Source organism: Argiope bruennichi, chromosome 10 (assembly GCF_947563725.1).
Source record: "Argiope bruennichi chromosome 10, qqArgBrue1.1, whole genome shotgun sequence".
Taxonomy (NCBI): Eukaryota; Metazoa; Arthropoda; class Arachnida; order Araneae; family Araneidae; genus Argiope; species Argiope bruennichi.
The window spans coordinates 12,917,602-12,937,017 of record NC_079160.1 but is presented as its reverse complement, the minus strand read 5'-3'; the positions used below and the strand labels follow the sequence as shown (position 1 = coordinate 12,937,017).

Genomic DNA, 19,416 nt, shown 5'->3' with positions numbered 1-19,416 from the left:
AGATTTTTGAATATTGCGAATTATAAATGAAAAATTTCATATATTTTACAAATTAAATGTATACAGTGAATGTAGTTTATATAGAATTTAAGAAAAGTACATTTCCAGGTTGAAGGATATACTACCTTTTCGCCATCATTTGATAATAGTTATTAAAACATCAATAAAATATATCAATAAAACATGAATAAAATATAAAATTCAATTTTTTTTATCAGTAAACAAATCGATTGTAAAAGCTCAGTCTATCTTGGATTTCCTTTATCGCAATGAAAGCAGTATTTTCCAACTGAAAATATATTCCCGTTTTTTCCCGAATGTACTACTCTTCCCTGTTTTAAACTTTGGCCGTTGAAGCAATATGATATTTTACTACACAGATTAAAGGCCTTTTTTTTTTACATTTTTTTATTAGAAGAAATTTTAAAGTGGACTCCACCATTGTCTGAGCCTTTCAAAGAATGCGTAGAGGAATACAGCATTAAAGAAATAAAATGCAAAAACGGCTCGTTTATTAGCTTTTTATTCGTTAAAACGCACTCTGCCTGAATTAATGCACGTATTTATTCTTGTTTTCCGTTTCTTTTTAACTTTCTGATATGCGATATACAGAAAAATATTGCAATCTTCAAAACCTTTCAACATTAGAGATTGATGAATATCTATGTTTTAGTTCGAAAAAGATTTTTGGCGTTATGTCTTGACAAAAAGAATTCAAAAGATGATTTAGTTTTTTGAATTTTGTGTATGACCTTCACACAGAATTTATAAATACTTATCGAAATTTGAATAAAATCCATTTTAGTTCAAATCCTATATTTGGACAACCGAGCTCGCAAATAATAACGAAACGGCAAGAGCTAGAGTGGTAAAATTTAGCATACAGATTTAACATCCACAAGTTGCACAGACAAATTTTATTTTAACAATCAATTTAAGTTTTATGCTGTTTAAATATCAATTTCGCTCTCAATCGGCACCATTTAAGATTTATTACATACTAATAAGTGCTTTAAACATTGTACCTTTTGAAAAAAAATCAACTAGGTAAACATATGAAATTGCATCAGAAACTATACTCACAATGCGACTTGGTGACGACTGGTTTCCATTTAGTTCTCCAGCAATTCTTTTAGCTGGCTGATCTGTGTCTCGCAACTCGCTTCTCCGTTTGCGAGAAGGAGTGGTTGGGATATGTTGGGGGCTCCTCGTTGCAGCCACTTCAACTGCTCTCTAGAAATGTTAAAAGATATTCATATTTGATATCGAAAATACATTTTCGCAATCTAGATACTTCGCATTTATATTTCACCAATTAAATCGCAACTCAAAATGAAACGATTCACTCAACAGCACAAATGTTAGGCAGGAAGCAGTTAATGATTAAAATGCATATTTCATAACAACCAATAATATAATCAGAAAAATGTCGAAGAATTCGGTGGGATGGCGTTTTTTTTTAGTGTGTTTGTTTTTCAAGATGATAACCGTATTACAAATTGTTTTACTAAATGCTGTCATTATTACCCTTACGAGCAACACTCAATCGTCTATTGGGATTAGAGATTTTTTCTTAATTTTTCCATATAAGTAGAACTGTTCAAAAAGCACTTTTTGGGTGTTTTGTTTATTTGAAGACAACGATTCAAATGTTTTGAACAGATGAAATTTGATAGGTGATATTTACATTGAATTTGCAGGACTCCACAAATTCTGAACGAAGTCCATTCTGAGTAAGTTTGCCTGTATGTCAGTGTAAGTGGACATATTAACTGTCAAACGAGAAGCTAGTTGGATAAAATTTGGTATATAATTTTAGCATCTAAAGTACAATTTCTTATCAAATTTTGAATCTATTATCGGCATCTATTATCTATCTTTTCGCGTATTAAGTCCAAAGCGCAATGATTTAAATGAATGAAATTTGCATTGTGATCTTGTTATTGTATCTCGGGATCGAATTGTGGTTTCAATTTGCTGATAAAAAGCCTTCAAAATATATATTTAGATTTTTTCCTGTATGCTACAAAGCGCAAATAATCTTAAGAAGCATCTGAAGTTGTTTTACTTTCATTTTTTTTGTGCGGGGAGGAAAATATTTCATCTCACTGAGATTGATTAGTGATTAGCTAGAAACATTTTTCCTCAATACGTAAATAAATTGCACATAAATAAATTGAGGGATTTTCCCTTTCTATTTATTATTAAAAACATAAATGTATTATATCATTAATCAATACGGTTTTTTTTTTTTTTTTTTCGCTTCCTCGAATCCGAAGTGCAAAATATTGTGATTGCCTAAATATTTGACTTGATTACGCAGAGAATCCGTATTTTATTTCTACAATATTATTAATCTATTTTTAATAATGTTGCTGAAATAAAAATATATTTCCTTGTCGACTGCAGTATAGGGTTTACAACAAAACTATCAACAGTTGGAATTTCGATAAAGATCCATTTGAGATTCAATCGTGAACAATGTGCTTTCCCAATTTCGTTCGAGCTCGTATCGGATTTTTTATTTAGTTTTATTTATATTAATGTTCCGTTTTAAAGCAACACTAGGGCTATTTTGGAAAAGATCTCATAATTTTGATCCGCGGTTAAATGACGAGGATGAGACACACACCCCTCTCCAAACTTCCAATGAAAATGAAAAGAAATGCCTTCTCACTATTAAGAAGGTTACTGATAAAGGGAAATGCGATTTACATGCAGAAAAAAATAATAACTTTTTATTTGCAGTTAATGTAATTGACTTAAATTGATTGCGATAAACGCAAAATATGAAATGTTGTTTATGAAGAGTTATTTTAAGCATATTTTCCCGTTACTTTTATATTTATTTTTTTCTTTTCAAGCTATATTATCAATTGGTAAAGTAGGTGTCTGTCTATAGGCCTTTATATTTTTTTAAGCAACTTCAAGATAATTTAATTTTAAGTTTTCCTTTAAATTACTAACAATTACCGAGTAATTGAACCTATTCAAATTAAGATCAAGTATCGTTAAATTTTGGAATATTATTCTAAAAAAAATTTCTAATTAGCCACCTTTGGTGATCATTTGATTCGCCAGGATTAATGATTACTGAAAATTTCAACTGTTTTCTCAGCAAAAGATTTTTTTGCAGTTCAAATTTTGATAGACAAATAATTTATATTATTTAAAAAGTCTTACATCAGTTCTGTTTGTTATGCTTTGCATTTGTCTAAGTTTTTTTTTCTACATGTATATACATACAATTACATTACAAGAGAAAGCAATATTTTAAAGTGGAGACACTTTAAAATTTTCCGCTATTGCTTGATTCTGAGGTGAAAACTTCATTGCAAGGACGCAAAATCTTTCATTTATAGAAGCATATATTATACCGAAACTACTCAACACACAAAAATAAGCAGAATCTTCGTATCTTAATCAGAACGATGGGGGGAAAAGGCAGGATGACATATTTATAACAACAATGCAAAGTTTCATTTCAGCAGTGAAATATGATAGTATAAAATCAGCCTAAAATACTTAAAAAAATGCTTGTTATTATGAATATAGGTAATTTTTTTTAATTTTACGATGTTAATAGTTTTTCATTGCAAAAAATACAGGAAGCAATAGGTCCGTGGGAATTAATTGCCCTGAAGTAACATGCCTGTATTTTTTTTCGCTTACTGCACATGCGTTTGTAGAATTTGGTGGTGTTTTTGGCGTGAATAAATTGATCACTTATCACCGATTAATTCCGACATTTTTTTGCTTTTTGTTCTTTCTGATGCGAGATTGTATTTTCTTCATTTATTTTGCCATTTTTTTCTGTAGTTTTTCCAAATTTAGGAATGTTGATCATTTTTTTAAAATTTAACTATGTTTCTTTGTGTAAATATCCATCATTTTCATACGATACACAGTGAAAAAGAAAATTTCAAAGACACCAACAATGCAATTTATAGTCAAGAACGAAATGCAAAAACTTCTCTTATGAAATTGTGGCAAATATAAATCGGTCAATTTTTACACATGCGCTGCCTACTGGCCGTCTTATAACTGGCCGAATATAAACCTGGCATAAAAATGAGTAAAAAATCCGGAGCATAGTACGTCATTAGCTTACAGATAAACAATGCAAAAAACTTATTTCAAATCAAATTTAAGTATATTATGTACATATATTGTAGCTATATATCTTCACACATTTTAAAACTAAAAGATCTTTAACTTTCGCAAAAAATCTGCCACAAAATCTTTGTAAATTGAGAATTCCTACTCCATACGAATCGTTTCGTGTCTATTGCGGATCTTTAAATCAGGTGAAGTGGTACCTCATCTTCCACTCCTGTCTTATCCAAGTTCAGCTTCAAAGAGTGAACATTCTGATAAGCGGAAAAACTCTCTTTACCCATTTCAGCGAGAAAAAATGCGGTTGCGATAAAAAAAAAGGCTTGATCTTATTTGTTGTCAGGAGGAAATTTCACTAATGTGCTAAACCCTTAAGAAATAATTTAACTGTTATTATGTTTAAGAAATTCCTGTTATTCTGGAAATCAAATATTTTATTAAGCTCAGAAAATTTGGCACTTTTCCCTCATGAAAACGTTACCCTGAAATATAAATTAAGTTGTTTTAAAACATGGATAACACGTTTTCATGCTATAGGCATCTATCAAAACAAAAAAAATAAGGTCTCATGATTAACTTTCCCGACATCAGTTATACAAGTGCACATAACATCGTATAATAAATTCCATCCACAATTCAGGAATTTGCTGTGTTAATCATTCAATTCATCTTAATTATTTGCTATTTTAATCATTATAAGCTTTTCACAGAGATAAAATAAAAATATTTGATTCCACAAAAAATAACTGCAAAAAAATTTTTAATGAAAAGTAATGATAAAACGCCAAATAAAATGTCATACCTTTAGTCGAGTTATGTGGTTTTGTGACTCTTCATACTTCTCTCGCCAGAATTTTATTTCTTGGCGATACATTGTAATCTCCTAAAATAGAAAAAACGTTTTTTTTAGTTGAATTGAAAGGTTTACAGAAAATTTTTAAGCCACCATTAAGACGCAGCTTAGATATAAAATGTCTAAATTGTGCCATAATTTCATAAATTGCAGATATTTCCCTGCTATCTGTTATTTATCAAACTATTTGTGTTTGGTTAGCTGCAGCCTGTTTTGTTTATAATTCTTCGCATGATGACAACAAATTTGAAAGAAATCTAACTATTTATATCTATTCAGAGATTTATGGAACCTGGAACAAAGTTATATGAAAGATGCTAATGGCACTGAATACTCGATAATGGAGGGTACTTCTTGTCCCTATAGTGCTTTAACGTTGGGGATAAGATATTTGCATTTTCGTGAAAGTCGAACATATACACCCTACTACCACCACATGTGTGTGCGTGTGCGTGTGCGCGCCCACGCGCGAGCATAATTTTTTAAGCAGAGGCCGAAGAGAGAAAGATACTTTCACTTTTTAAACTTTGCTTTTATTTCATACCCGGAAGCATAATTTAAATACAAGAAGCACTAACGGATTGGCGTCCCTTCACAAGCGATGCAAGAGCAGATGAGCGTAAAGAGAGAAAGAAAATATTTTCCCCGATATTTATACTATGAGATTCTGATAGGGATTTCTTTACACGTGTTGATTTAAAATAAGGAAATACAGATGTCTTTTTAAAAGAATTCGCTTGGCTTGACAGTTTTTTTATCCCTTGATTCGGAGCATGGGAACTTGTTGACTTTAGCAATTTTAGAACTCGTGTTGAATTAAATAAATAAAGGTGGAATTGGATCAGGGAATAAGAACATTTTAGAATTTAATACGAGCTAAATTAAGATAAAATGTTGACAATAAGAATTGAAGTTAGATTTTGAAATATTATTACATATATGAATTTCGACTTAACTGAACTGACTTAACAGTCCAGATAAATTTTTGAATACTTCAAAATGAACTAAACGAATCAATACTGTTTTAAATTACTATAAATGTCCGTTAAATGACGCTAAATAATGATTTTATAGTAGAGATGTCAATTACAAGTATCAGTTAAACATTTCTTTCGAATTCCTTTCATTTCAATGAGTAGAGTAATAAGCTTTTTTTTTTCTGAATTCAAATAAATGAAACTTTGCTTATTATTTACGTAATATTATTGTTTATATTGTGGTATTCCGAAAAGCAAAGACAGGCTTTCATAAAATGCTTCAATTTTTATTAAAAAAAGTATATGAAACTGCTACATACCTCTCGCAAGGAAGCAATGGTAGCCCCTGTGGAAAGAAGAAATAAATTTTTTAAAACTTAAAATTTTCAAATGGGAAATTTAAATTAATGTGAACAAAATCGTTATTCAAAAATATCAATCGAAATCCAATCAATTGGGTTTAATGCCTCGTAACTTCTATAAATAGCAGTAGAAATCCCTTGAAAAATAATCATTAAATATTCCCATTCTTAAGCAGCTTTCAATGTTACAGAATGGAAGAATAAAATTGAGTATGGCTTAAGCCGAGATTAACATACTAACCTCATCGGTATGCGATTCATTTTATATGAAATTAGTCTTGAGTCAATGCAGTCGGAATGCTGAAAGCAAGATTGCCATCCAGTGGTACTTTCACAAGAAATATGCTAATACGTGTTTTCGCCCACTAGGGTGATGCCAAACCAAATCGTTATCTAAAGGACGCAGCTGTATCGTATATATTACACACAGTGTATTCATGATGTACAGACCAAAGGGCATTTTACCGTAACGTACATGCAATTGCATAGACTATTACTGCTTGATACACAAGTTAAAACTTTCATAACAGTATAGCTGGTGAGAGTGGGATCAAGAAAACTTTCTCGCATACAATACAGGTGTTATCCCAGATAACACTTTGCATAGAAATAGTGTACAATAATTACGAAAGATTAAAATTTGGCTTACATTTAGTACTTTTACTGAATCTATCGTGTAATCCTCGAAGTGTTTTTTTGGCAATTAATTCCTGCCATGCGCTCAATAGAATCCGAAATTCGAATTCGTGTTTTCAACGCGTTTGTCCAAACCGAATGAAATTAAAAATTTCCCAACACTGCATTTGTAGTCACAGAATTCCTTACCAAATTCGATGTGGTTGAGTCTTCGCATTTACAGCCAAGTTCCGAGACGAACAGTCAACTCCTTGGATTTGGCTGAAAATTTGATAGGTTGCTGAACTATAGATGGTCAGTATATGTACCTAATTTTAACTATCTAGCTTTCTCCGCTTTGCGTATATCGTGTTAACTTGCATTCGAACAAATGGGAGACAGAAATCCTCTAAGCGCACTTCCAACAAAATTTCATACAAATTCAATAAATTTGGTGTAAAGTCCGTACAAATTCATCAATTTATCTCAACGCATTTCCTAAGTTATCTTTGTCACAGACAAATATACAGGCGGACATGGGGGGGGGGTAAAACTTGGAGATTCGTAAAAATCTTGAGTTTGAATATCTTTGACGTTTATATACATTCGCGTCACACTTCGTATACAAGAAAGTAATAAACAAGCCATGAGTAAAATAATGGTTTCAAAAAGTTACTTTTATGTGCCGTGGCTAAATTGTCTTCAGATAAAAGTAACATTCTCGTTTTATTCTTTAGAATTTTGATTAAATCGTTGCGAAAAAGTTTCAAGAAATCTTGAGAATTTGCAAGAAATGCATTATTTGATTTAGTCATGTTTCTTCTTTCAGACGAACCAGAATAACAGCTGCGTAAATATTTACTCAATATTCCATTTCGATTCCCTTAAAAAATTGTTGTACAAGATTTTGATTCTTCGGAAGACTTCGGAAACAATACTGCAGGTTGTTTATAAATTTAATAGACCGGCAGAATTGGGATATTAAAGAATATAAAGTACAGCTTCGCTGTTCATCGGTAATTAAAACTAACGGTTGAAAGTTTAAATTCAACGAAGTCAAAATTGTTCAATGTGATCTCCCCTCCTTCCCTCAAAAATGCGAAGGATATCGGAGCGGTGCGGTAACTCATCCCACGGTTTTTTCTCAATGTCTAGTGTGAGTTATTAATATTAACGTCCCACTTTTCAAATCACACTAAGGCTATTTTGTGACGGCAGTGTCAATTTTGAACTGCAATCAGATGACGAGGACATCCGAGCCGTTACCCCTCTCTCCAAACTCCCACACCACATCAGTGGGAGGACGTTTAATCCCGACTGATTTAGCATGCACCAGACCCGCTTACACGACGGTTCTTTAGTGGAATCGGGTTCGGAACCTGAAACATTCTAGTTTAGAAGCGGAGACCTTACCACCAGGTCCCATGTCTAGTATGAAGCAAAGATGCAGATCTGCATGTATTTGATTATATGAAATGTTTGTGATATATATAATGATAATATGAAATTATTATACTATTTTATGTGAACTGAACCCCAACAATGTTTGCCTCCTCTACACCGCATCTTGATATCGTTTGCATTTTTGAAGGGGCTTACAACGAACATTTATAACTGTATTGAATTTAAACTTTCAATCGTTATTTGTAATTTCCTAGGAAAACAATGCCTTGCAAAGATTTAAGAATTCTGTATTGTATTAAACAGCTGCTACATTTTCCCTAATAGTACTTGGGAAAAAAAAAAGTAAAAAAATAATTCAACATTACAATAAAAATGTCTTCGGTAGCCTACATATTATTAGATCTCCAATTACTTGACAGATCAAGCTTGTCTTAAAAAATTTGAAAAGGCTGAAAACCAAATTTCTCACTTACAGCTTGCAGAGGGTTCCTGGGGTGGAGAGTCAATGGCGTGTGGTGATGGTCTGGGTTCGGGTGTGGCAGGTCTGAATTCGGGAGATCGAGCCAAAATTTGTAGTGGCTCGATTATTCTACTAGTGCCTTGTACCGGCTGAAAGAGAAAAATTTCTAGGTTTAAATAGATTGTCATTTCACTATATACACATAAATTTGCTTGCAGAAGACAAATTATTAAACCAGCAATGTGATAAAATGGTGTTTGTAAAGATTCAAGAAATGTTGCGGTTTACGAAGAAAATACTTCGACATAAAGAGTTACAGTAGAAGAACGAAAAATGCCTTTCGTATTCTTTTAGTTTCTGCATGACATTTAAATAATTTTCTCTTCATTAAAAGAAGCCAAGAACTGGAAGAGTTGGGAAAGTAGTCAAGACTATCCACAAAAATATTGATAGCAAAGATTCCAGTATTCAATCTTAAAATAAAAAGTGTCTGGATGGGACGGAATTAGATAAGTTAAACTGAAATGATAACAAATAAGTCACTACCATACACGGTAATCAACCAAAAGCGAATTTCCTAAAGTTTCAAGAAAAAAAAGGTCTGCAATGGTTTGCAAAACATATAAAGTGATTAAAAGTACTTACCACATGGGAGGGACCAGGTAGCGAGTCTGTAATGAGAAAAAGAATTATTTTACTGTCATTTATTTAACAGTTTAGTAAACGAATATTTCAGTAATAATTAGACTTACGTGAGGGTCCAACTGGTGGCGAAGTCCTAATTCCCCCTACAATTATAAAAAAATTACCATTGTCAGATCCGAATAAAATTATTTTATTGCTAAAGTATGAATAAATGATATTAATAACAAATAAGATATTTAATATGGAACTTTAAAGGAAGAACATAACATCTGACAAATTGAATATCCTCAAAATTTCATGTTTGGAATATTTTGATGCGTGCAATTCAGTGACTGGCAGACTTAAACTAATAATACCAAGGCCGAAATCATTTAATACTCTTTGTTTCTTATTAATGGGACCAACTCCTATCTATTAAATAACTATAATTATGAGAAGGGTCTCCACGATGTGCATGCAATCATATAGGAGATACCACGACATGGAGCGAACGGTTCGGACATTTCAAAATCTCGCTATTGAGGTTGAAGCTGTTTTTAGACGAAATGTATGTAGATGCACCTGTAGGAAAAGGACATACCAATAATATGTCGAAGGTAGCGAAATATTTTGCCCTGAATAAAAAAATAATGGGCCCATAAACTATTTTTGGATACAGTAATATATGAAGCATTTTTTTAACGATTCAATGTATAATAGTTAACAACGAATGATGCAGAAAGAGTTTGGAGTTCGTTCCTAAATCGTTAACTTTTACCGACTACTTTGGGGTTGGAAATGGAATTATGGCTAACCTGGGAAGCTGGAATGAATAAGCGAGCATTCTTGGTGCAGATATGGTGGTCTTTGAAGGTAATTTCACTATTTAGTTTAATTATATCAACATCCCGTTTTAATGCAACACTAGGGCTATTTTGGGATGGACCTTGTAATTTTGAACAGCAGTAAGATGACGAGTATGACACCGGAATTGGCAGACCCCTCTCCGAATTTCACGTCACACCAGCGAGAAGTCGTTCAGGACTGACAGATTTAATATGCACCAGACCTGCTTATACGACGGTTCTTCGGTGGAATCTTGGTTTTCGGTCTCAAACCCGAAAAAACTGAGGTTCCGAAGCCCAAACCTTACCACCAGGCCATCGTAGCCGTCCCTTAACTTTGAAGGTAGTTTCACAAAAGGATATTGAATTCCTTATTAATAGTTTTTCTATGGATTTAATATTTTGAGATTTTCGTTTCAAGTAGGAAATTACTTTCGTATTCCTGTCAATAAGATCCTATTATAGAAAGTTGGTATTGTACTGTTTCACTATACATTTTAAAGATCGAAGAGGCATTATAATCTGACTTTCAAGTAAGACTAATAAAACCTACCTTCTTGATAATGGAATATAGCCTTCAAGGAAGGACCTAGATGGAGAAACATATTGAATTCCTCCCTTTTGAAACATGATTTATGGTGAATTTCAAAAAAATTTGAGAATATGGACAATAACGTACCTTCCATAACTGGTGGAAGCTCCTCCACAGGTCTGTCGGTTATTCTATGTGGCTCGAAACTAATAGGTGGAGCAGATGGTCTTGTTGCTCCACTGGCTTTGTAGGCCATTTTTCCGGTACCTTTTTTAAGGAACTGAAACGGAATGTTTAACAGAGTTATTTAGGATATGATTGCAACAGTCTACATTAGCCTAACAACAGATTCATACAAACCTAAAAAAACCATTTATAAGAAGCGAAGAATGAAATCGAATATCTATTAAAAATAAATAGATTGAAGAATATCGTGCGTTTGCAATGAAATTTAAGAAAATATTAGTCTAACTGTAAAATTAAATTCATTTCTGGCAATAGCAAATTGGTTTATCTTAATTGTTATATTAAGAATCAGATCCGAGAAGCTTAGTAAAAAACTTTGGTAATCGTTTTATACGCGTAGAGTTAGGGATTGCAATGCCGGTATACCGGGATACCGAATACCGGTATTTTGAGCCATTTGACAATTTTGCAATACCGGTATTCACAAGTTTAAATACCGGTTTTTCGGTATTTACTGGAAATTTTTAAAATTGTCTCCAGTATATGTTCAGGTATCGCGAACACAGCAAAATAGTTTACGTTTTTGTTTTTATGTCCCCATAACGGGCGAAATTAATTAGCTAATTAATGGCTTAATTGCTTAAATCTAAATTAGCGAAACATGGATTATCCTTGAAAGAAAATATTGTATCCATAACGACTGATGGAGCAACAATTATGAAAAAAGTTGGAAAGTTTGTTGGTGCAAATCAGCAGTTGTGCTATGCACATGGAATTCAATTAGGAGTAATAGATGTGTTATACCAAAAAAAATAAAGAACAGAAGAATCCAAATACTGTGGATATAGAAATTTCGGATTCTAACTTTGAAAAGAGTGAGAGTGATATTGACAATGATGATAATGACAATGTAATTGTTGAAGAAAATATTGCTAATGAGGATGAAATATAAACCTATCAAGAATTGCTTAATATAATTTATAAAGTTCAAAAAATTGTTAAGATATTTAAACGTTCCCCTATAAAAAGGATATATTACTAAAATAGATACTAACTGAAAATAAAAATGAATATATGTTAATATTAGATTCTAAAACACGTTGGAACAGTTTACTACTAATGATGGAACGATTTTTGAAACTAGGAAATCCAATCAAAAGAAATAATCGACTTAAACCTGTAAATTAATTTTTCAGATAGTGAATTCGACTTAATATCCAGAACTGTATCAGCTCTACTTCCAATAAAACTGACTATTGAGGCATTATGTCGGAGAGATTTTAATTTATTAACAGCTAATGCAACAATAAATTTCATGTTGCAGTCACTGAAAGAACAGCACACATCACTATCTGAAGAAATATATATTACATTGAAAAATCGCACAGAAGAAAGGCATACCGAAATAGAAAATTCTTATGGTATTTACATAATTATAATGATTTTAAAAATGAAAATGAAAAAGAAAAGAAAATAACCAATTCAAATCTGATTAAGTTTAGAGTAAATTTTCTTAAAATTTTTTACCCACAAACCTATCCACATTCGGAAGAATTCGGTTCAATTATCGAAGATTATGATGTCACTACTGTCGAAAGTGAAAAAGAATTGTCTCTTGAACAAAAATTAGAATTAGCGATAAATAAAATTTCAACGAACCAAAATACAATACAGAAATCAGCTATATCCAAAACCATCCGACGGGAAATCGATTTATTTGAAGATGAGGGATTTAGAAGTAATGGGAAAAGTATATCGCGCATTGCTAACAGTACCACCAACTAGCGTAGATGCCGAAAGAGAGTTTTCGACAGCTGGTAATTTTTACACAAAATTAGTTTTCAGGCTTAATGACAGTACAATTGATGCATTAGGTTTTTTTAAGATCACATTTCAAAAATTTGTAACAGTACTACAGACTGAATAGTGATATTTACACTTTTTTTGTGATTTAAATAAATAAGATGTTTCTTTACTTTTTTGTGATTATATACTGTTATAATTTATAAGTTACAAATTATTTTTTGTGATATTTACGCTCTCAAACAAAACTGACAAATAAAACAAAGAAACACCTGTGTTTTCTTTCTTTTTCTAAAATTTCTAATACCGGTATTAAAACCGGTATCAAGATTTAAAAAATACCGAATATCGGTATTGAAATTTTGGTTCGGTATTGCAATCCCTACGTAGAATATACATATCTCACCGTTTTCTATTCCGATAATACTAAATTTTCTCATATTAATGTATTTTAGAGTTAATATTTTAGGAAAATAGGACACCCCATACCCTCAAATTTATTTTATGGGTCAAATACTTAACCAAAATATTCCCTATGGAAAAATGCCTTGTAGAAAAAAAAATACATTGAAATATATTTAGTTATTAAGAAACTTTTTTTCATGAATCAGCTGTATGAGCATTCCCATTTGAAGCAAGATGAGGGCTTATTCAGGGCGAACTTGACCAGTTGAAATCATAGTCAGATAATGAGGGTAACACTTGAGGCGGCAAACCAGACGTCCGCTCCATACTAAAGAGTAAAATTTAGCACTCACCATGCTCATATAAATAGTGGATCTCGATAGAACCATTTTTCTAATCAATCCTCTGTCCTCGAATCTGAGATATTTCCTCCAAACCTTATAATGAAGGTGGGAAAAAGAGGGGAATACAAATACAGTGGTGGCCAAAATTGTGGACACAATTAAAAATTTTTATGTTTAATTTTTTTATGCTTATAGAAAATGTTGCGTTTCACAAAATGCAAAGTTTTGTATATAATTTTAAAGACAATTTAACACTGATTTCAATACAAAAATAGAATTAAAATATTTGCAATGCAAAAAAGTGGAATGGCAATAATTATCGAGATACACTAGTCGCTGATGAATGCAGTGAGTTATCAGTACTTAGAAGGGTATCCTTAATTTTTATTACAGATGCACACTGATGTTTCTTTGAGCTGGCGAGACCTAAGCTTTTCCTTTGTTATTACATGATGCTAGGAAACAAATATAGATTCAATTAGTTCTCTTTTATTTGATGGACGGATTCGTACAAGAGTTTTCAAACTGTGCCATAAGTTCTCAATAAAGGAATGAGATCAGGACTGTTTCCTGGCCATAATAACAATACAGAGCTCTTTATACTAAACTACTCTTTCGATATTTTTCCTGTGCCACAACGAGCTGAATACTGCTGGGAAAAGTGATGCTTTGTTTTTTTTTTTTGGTTTAGTTATATTAACGTTCCGTTGTAAAGCACACTGGGGCTATTTTGGGACGGACCTTGTAATTTTGAACCGCAATGAGATGACGAGAAAGACATCTGAGCTTCATGGCAAAAACTAAATCCATTTTAAGAACTCGTGTATTTATATAGAGTACAGTAAATTAGGCAGAATAAAAAATCAGTTTTTGATTTTTAAAAGCCCAAAAAAATTGTCTTTTGGCATAGATAAAATAAATGAAAATTATAAAAAATATTGGAGTACATCTTGAGGTGCCGCAAGGACGTTAAAATTTCATAAAAACACACTTTGTGCAACTTTTTAAGGATTTTTGTGTTCCTTGAATTTGAATAAATGTATAAAAACACTTACTATTGCACTGACAAGGCACTAAGTCGTCGCTGTAACGGATTTTATTGAGTTAATACGCGCGATTTGTCTTTGTCCAATTACAAGGAGAGAGCTGGTTTCAAATCAGTAACTTTGCCGAGTTTAGTTGATTTGGCATCTCCGCTCCGTCTATTGCGTTGCTGATTAAGGTAATGATTTGTTACGCGCTTGTGTGTTTTGCTGCCAGTAAAAATGGCTCAGTCTAAATTGGTGAAGACAAAACAAATATGGAAGTGTTCCGATTTTAGAAAATTTAGTGATTTGCTTGAAGTAGAACTCAGTACTTACAAATGTAGCGCTACTGCTATATTAGACATAACCTCAAAATTGCTTCAGAGAAGGATCTTTCTGTAAGCGAATTATGTGACACTTTAGTTAAAATGATAAAACATATGATCAAGAACTTTTATTCCCGTTGAAAAAGAATACATCGACTTGATCTCATGGCTTGAACATGACGTAACTGAACCACCCTTGCTAAAAGAGGTTTCCCATGACTCTCTCAAAGACTTAATAAAGAAGACATCTGAGGCTGGACCAAATAATACAAGGGACTCGGGTTTTCGACTTTCCTCGGCTTCCTTGTCACATGCAAGCAATGGAAAGAGCTGCAAAACTGATGGCCGATTTGGCTCAAAATATCTGTGGTCCAATCGTAAGAGAAGGGTGCGTAAGAGCAAAAGTTGACTATGAAGAATGGGCCGAAAATTAAATTTAAAAGACAATTTAATGTGGAAATGAAGCAGAAACAAACATTTGCAGCTATAACATTTGTAATCATTATGAATACATAATTAAAATATTTTTACCAAATTTTGTGTGGTTTTTATTAATTTTGTATTTTGTAATTAATAATTTTTAATTGTAATGTTTATATATGTATTTAAAACCCTTTTGTAACATTATACGTACGTAAAGTTCAAAAAAAAATATTTTCTCAAAATTTTTACAAACTTAAAGCTCTTTGCGGTACCTCAAGTTATTGAATTCTACCCAGAATTTTTAAAAATTCTTTGGAACCTAAAGACTAACTTTCCTCCACTATTACCAAACTAAAATATAAGAAAAGAAATTTAAAGATCCTTTTTAAAAAGTACCAATTTCAATTTGTTTACAAATTTCAAGCTCTTAGCTGCATCTCAAGATAATGGAATATTGCAACGGAATTTTTAAAAATTGTTTCATTACCTAAAAGGCAAATTTTCCGCGCTATTAAACTAAAATCTAAAAATTAAGGCCATTTTCGTCTCATCCTACTGTAGATACATATTATAAATAAAAAAAATCCTTTATTTTATCGATTCTTAAGAGGAAGGAGAAAGTTATTTGCTAACTAAATATCAAGTGTGCATTTTATGAAAAAGCATATTTTGAAGGCTGTATTTTAACGCTTTGCTTCGTGCTGCAATATGTACTAAATTGTCTTTGATATTTCGTTTCCAGTTAATACAAAGATACCATGAAATATCCCGCGAGTTTTTGCACCTGTTACAGACTCTTATAAGAAGCTCGCGCATTGTGAAAGCAAACCAAATGAAGCGAGTCGGGAAGCTCCATACAAGAAGACTTCCTTCATTTTGACTGGCTGCCATATTATATACAAAAATAATGTACATGCGTATATAGAATGAAAATGCACACGCACCAGGTTGCCTCTTTCCCCTAAAAGAATTATTTTTTTAAGTCGCTAATTATTCAAAAATGCAACGAGAAAAAGAAATTGCCTTAAATGTCGCAAATACCCACTGTTGTTGTTTGATTTTTAAAATTATTTTTTACTGTAGCATTGGTTGTTAAAAACTCCAATTCATTAAAGAAATAATGTTTATTTTTCAAATCTATCTGCCACTTTCAATTCTCTGCAAAGTATATAACAAAATGAGTAAATTACTTAAATAAGGAATTTTTACTTCTTAATCATAATTTTCACACATGATCTATTTGACGAATTGCGATAATTTGATGCCAGAACACAAATTTAAGGATCTAACAACAATTTGGATAAAATTATATTTTATAAATACTTGGAGAACCAAAAAAAATCCTACTTAAAAATAAGACAGTTCAGCATTTCTTTTAATCGGAATATTCCAAGTGATTCAATCTGAATCTTCTAATTGTTCACTTTTAAATCTATTTGCTGATAAGTTAGACATGCGTCACATTTTCTGAAATGCGTTTCTTTGTTGTCCAGTATTGGGATATTTCCAGCATAGGCAAATGATGCATTGTATTTATTTACATTACTTTTTTCTTTTGTTGTAAATTTTCAAAAAGGTAAGGAATTGTTTCATTGGCCTTAAATACAAGCCTTTGTCTCTCAAATATTACAGGATTTTAAATATTTAAAAATGTCATGGGCAATTTTAAAGAAGTTTTATTTCTTTTTAGTACCGCGTATTTAGCTTGCTATTTTTAACAACTCAAAATGTAACCATTTAGCCGGAACCCGAATAACCAATTCTTCAATTCAATACCTTTTAGCTACTTAATGATAACTGAAATCGTGAGAAAATACATTTCATTCTTATTGCGTGTTTTTTGACGGCACACAGGATTCAATCTTTAATGACTCGTGTTTCCCTAAAGCATTCAGACTATCTTCTGGTGTTTTCAAATTGCAATATGCCGTGCAAGAAATTTGAAAAAAGAAAGCTTCACCGATAGAAGCGTTTTTTAAAGATAAATTATTAGTTTCTGTATTTCTGCTATTCTCTGTTAAGTGATATTTTAGTTTCAGACCTCAGATTCGTTACTTGTAAAAAAAAAAAAATAGACCTTTTTTAAAAAGCCTAATCTTTTTTGCATGTGCATCAAGTTATTGCAAATTATCAACCTGACATTTCAGGAAAATTAGGTCAATGATTAGGACGTAAAAATTCCTTTTTCAAATAATTTCGGGTATTTTTTATTGTACGATTTGCAGAGAAATGTGGAATAGCAGGTTATAGTCAGATTTTAAAAGAATACTTTTTGATTCAAGCCAAGTACTTAATAGCTAATAACATAATAGTAAAATATCAAAGCAGATGAAAGAAATTTAAAAATCGTATAAATGAAAAATACAGTAGACTCGAGTATCCGACTTAATGTGGCGGAAGGGTAACAAAAATGGCGGATAGGCTGGAGTTCTTTGCCCACGAATACCTGAAGACAAAGTGTTTATACCAAAATTCACTGCTACGCGACATTTTCTCATTTCTTATTAAGCCCTCCATTTGTCTCAAGCCACGTAGAATGTGAACGTTGCAAGGTGAATCATAGAAGCAGTTCAATATAAGGTTCTGTACTGGTAGTTTATATATGTTTATATACAGCACAGCATGCTTCAAAAATTTATTGCAGAAAAAGTAAATTAAAAGATAAATTGTACACATTTTAACCTAAGTTCTGTGATCTTCACTGTAATACACTTACGAAACATTAAATATACCCCAAGGACAATTTATGAATACTGTACATACTATACAGTTATAATCAGGAACACGTAGGAGGATCGCAACAGATGCTCACAGACTCGATACTACTCGCTCGGAGCAGAAAACTAATGCCTTGTCAACATTGCCAAGGCATGCCATGCTTGTCTCATTTAATTACGATAGAAGAAAACTTGGCCGGATAGTAAGGAAACTGGACAACGCGAACCGGATACTCGGGAGCGTACTGTAATTCATTCTTTGTCATTTCTTGTGACTTCTTATGCGAAAGCTAAAGATATAAACCAATTATATTAATTTTTCTCCCCTGTATATCTCGCCAAATAGGAATTTTCCAACAGTGTTGTAATATAAAAAAAGATAATTTTTTTCCAGCGGGGGGGGGGGGGAGTTGTTTGGCCAGCAAGGATTTAACGTGCATCAAATCCACTTACACGACGGTTATTCGGAAATCGGGTCTCGTACCTGAAGCTCTCCGGCCTGAGACCTTACGCCTGGGCCATCACCGCCTTCATTCCTTGAAGACTTGGTAAGAAACCGCTTAGATCAACATCTAGAAAAGGAAGGCATGATTTCTTCCAAAGAATTGAAAGCCGGCTTTGTCCTTCTTTGGAATCAAAATCGCAATTAAAGGATCAAATATGTCTGTTTTTAAAAAAGCGAAATACCTTTAAAATTATATATTTCACTTCAGCTATATGCGGAGATCAATATATACAAAAGTCTACCAGGGGGAGCGGTAGACTCTTGTACATATTAATCACTGAATATAGGTAAATACGAATTTGTGTTTGTGGTGCGCTTTTTTTTTCTCCCAACCTATTGAAATCGAAATTTGACTCTTAACCACCATTGCAGTCACAAAATCACCAATATACTCACAATATATATTCACCAATATATTATCAAAATCACCAATTAAATATATATATAAAATACAAAATTTGATATATTTAATTGATTGCGTTCTTGAGTTATCGCTTTTAAATACTTCTGAAAGTACATATCAACAGTTGTTCAAATCCTTGCTAAATTTGGCTCAAGATTTAATAGGCGTTTACATTATACATGTTAAACCTTTTTACTGAATTTTATCCATCTAGGTCTTTCCATTCTGCAGTTACTTTAACTTAAATTCGAACAGACAGGTAGACAGATTTCCTTTGAATAGAGTTTGCTCAAAATTTAATATAAATCTATAAATTTGGTGCAAAGACCATAAACGAAATTTCGATCGCCGTGCTCAAGATGTTTTTTTATTTTCATCATAGACATTTTCCAAAAATATATACTTCGAATTCAAAGAGGTTCAAAAGACGGAGATCTGCCAAAAATTCAATTGCGAATTTTTTAACAATCGCAATATTTTGTATGAGAAAG

General features: G+C 32.2%; 1 protein-coding gene across 1 annotated transcript in view; it reads right to left on the bottom strand.

Annotated features, from left to right (window-relative positions):
- The window catches only part of LOC129989219 (cell surface glycoprotein 1-like), a 32,493-nt gene that overhangs the window by 8,618 nt on the left and 4,459 nt on the right, over positions 1 to 19,416 (bottom strand). The window contains exons 4-9 of the mRNA XM_056097598.1: positions 10,936 to 11,068; positions 9,540 to 9,575; positions 9,433 to 9,458; positions 8,801 to 8,936; positions 6,267 to 6,292; positions 1,084 to 1,233 (exon numbers count right to left, since the gene is read on the bottom strand). Coding sequence (XP_055953573.1) covers positions 1,084 to 1,233; positions 6,267 to 6,292; positions 8,801 to 8,936; positions 9,433 to 9,458; positions 9,540 to 9,575; positions 10,936 to 11,068 — 507 coding nt within the window. The remainder of the gene's footprint in view (positions 1 to 1,083; positions 1,234 to 6,266; positions 6,293 to 8,800; positions 8,937 to 9,432; positions 9,459 to 9,539; positions 9,576 to 10,935; positions 11,069 to 19,416) is intronic.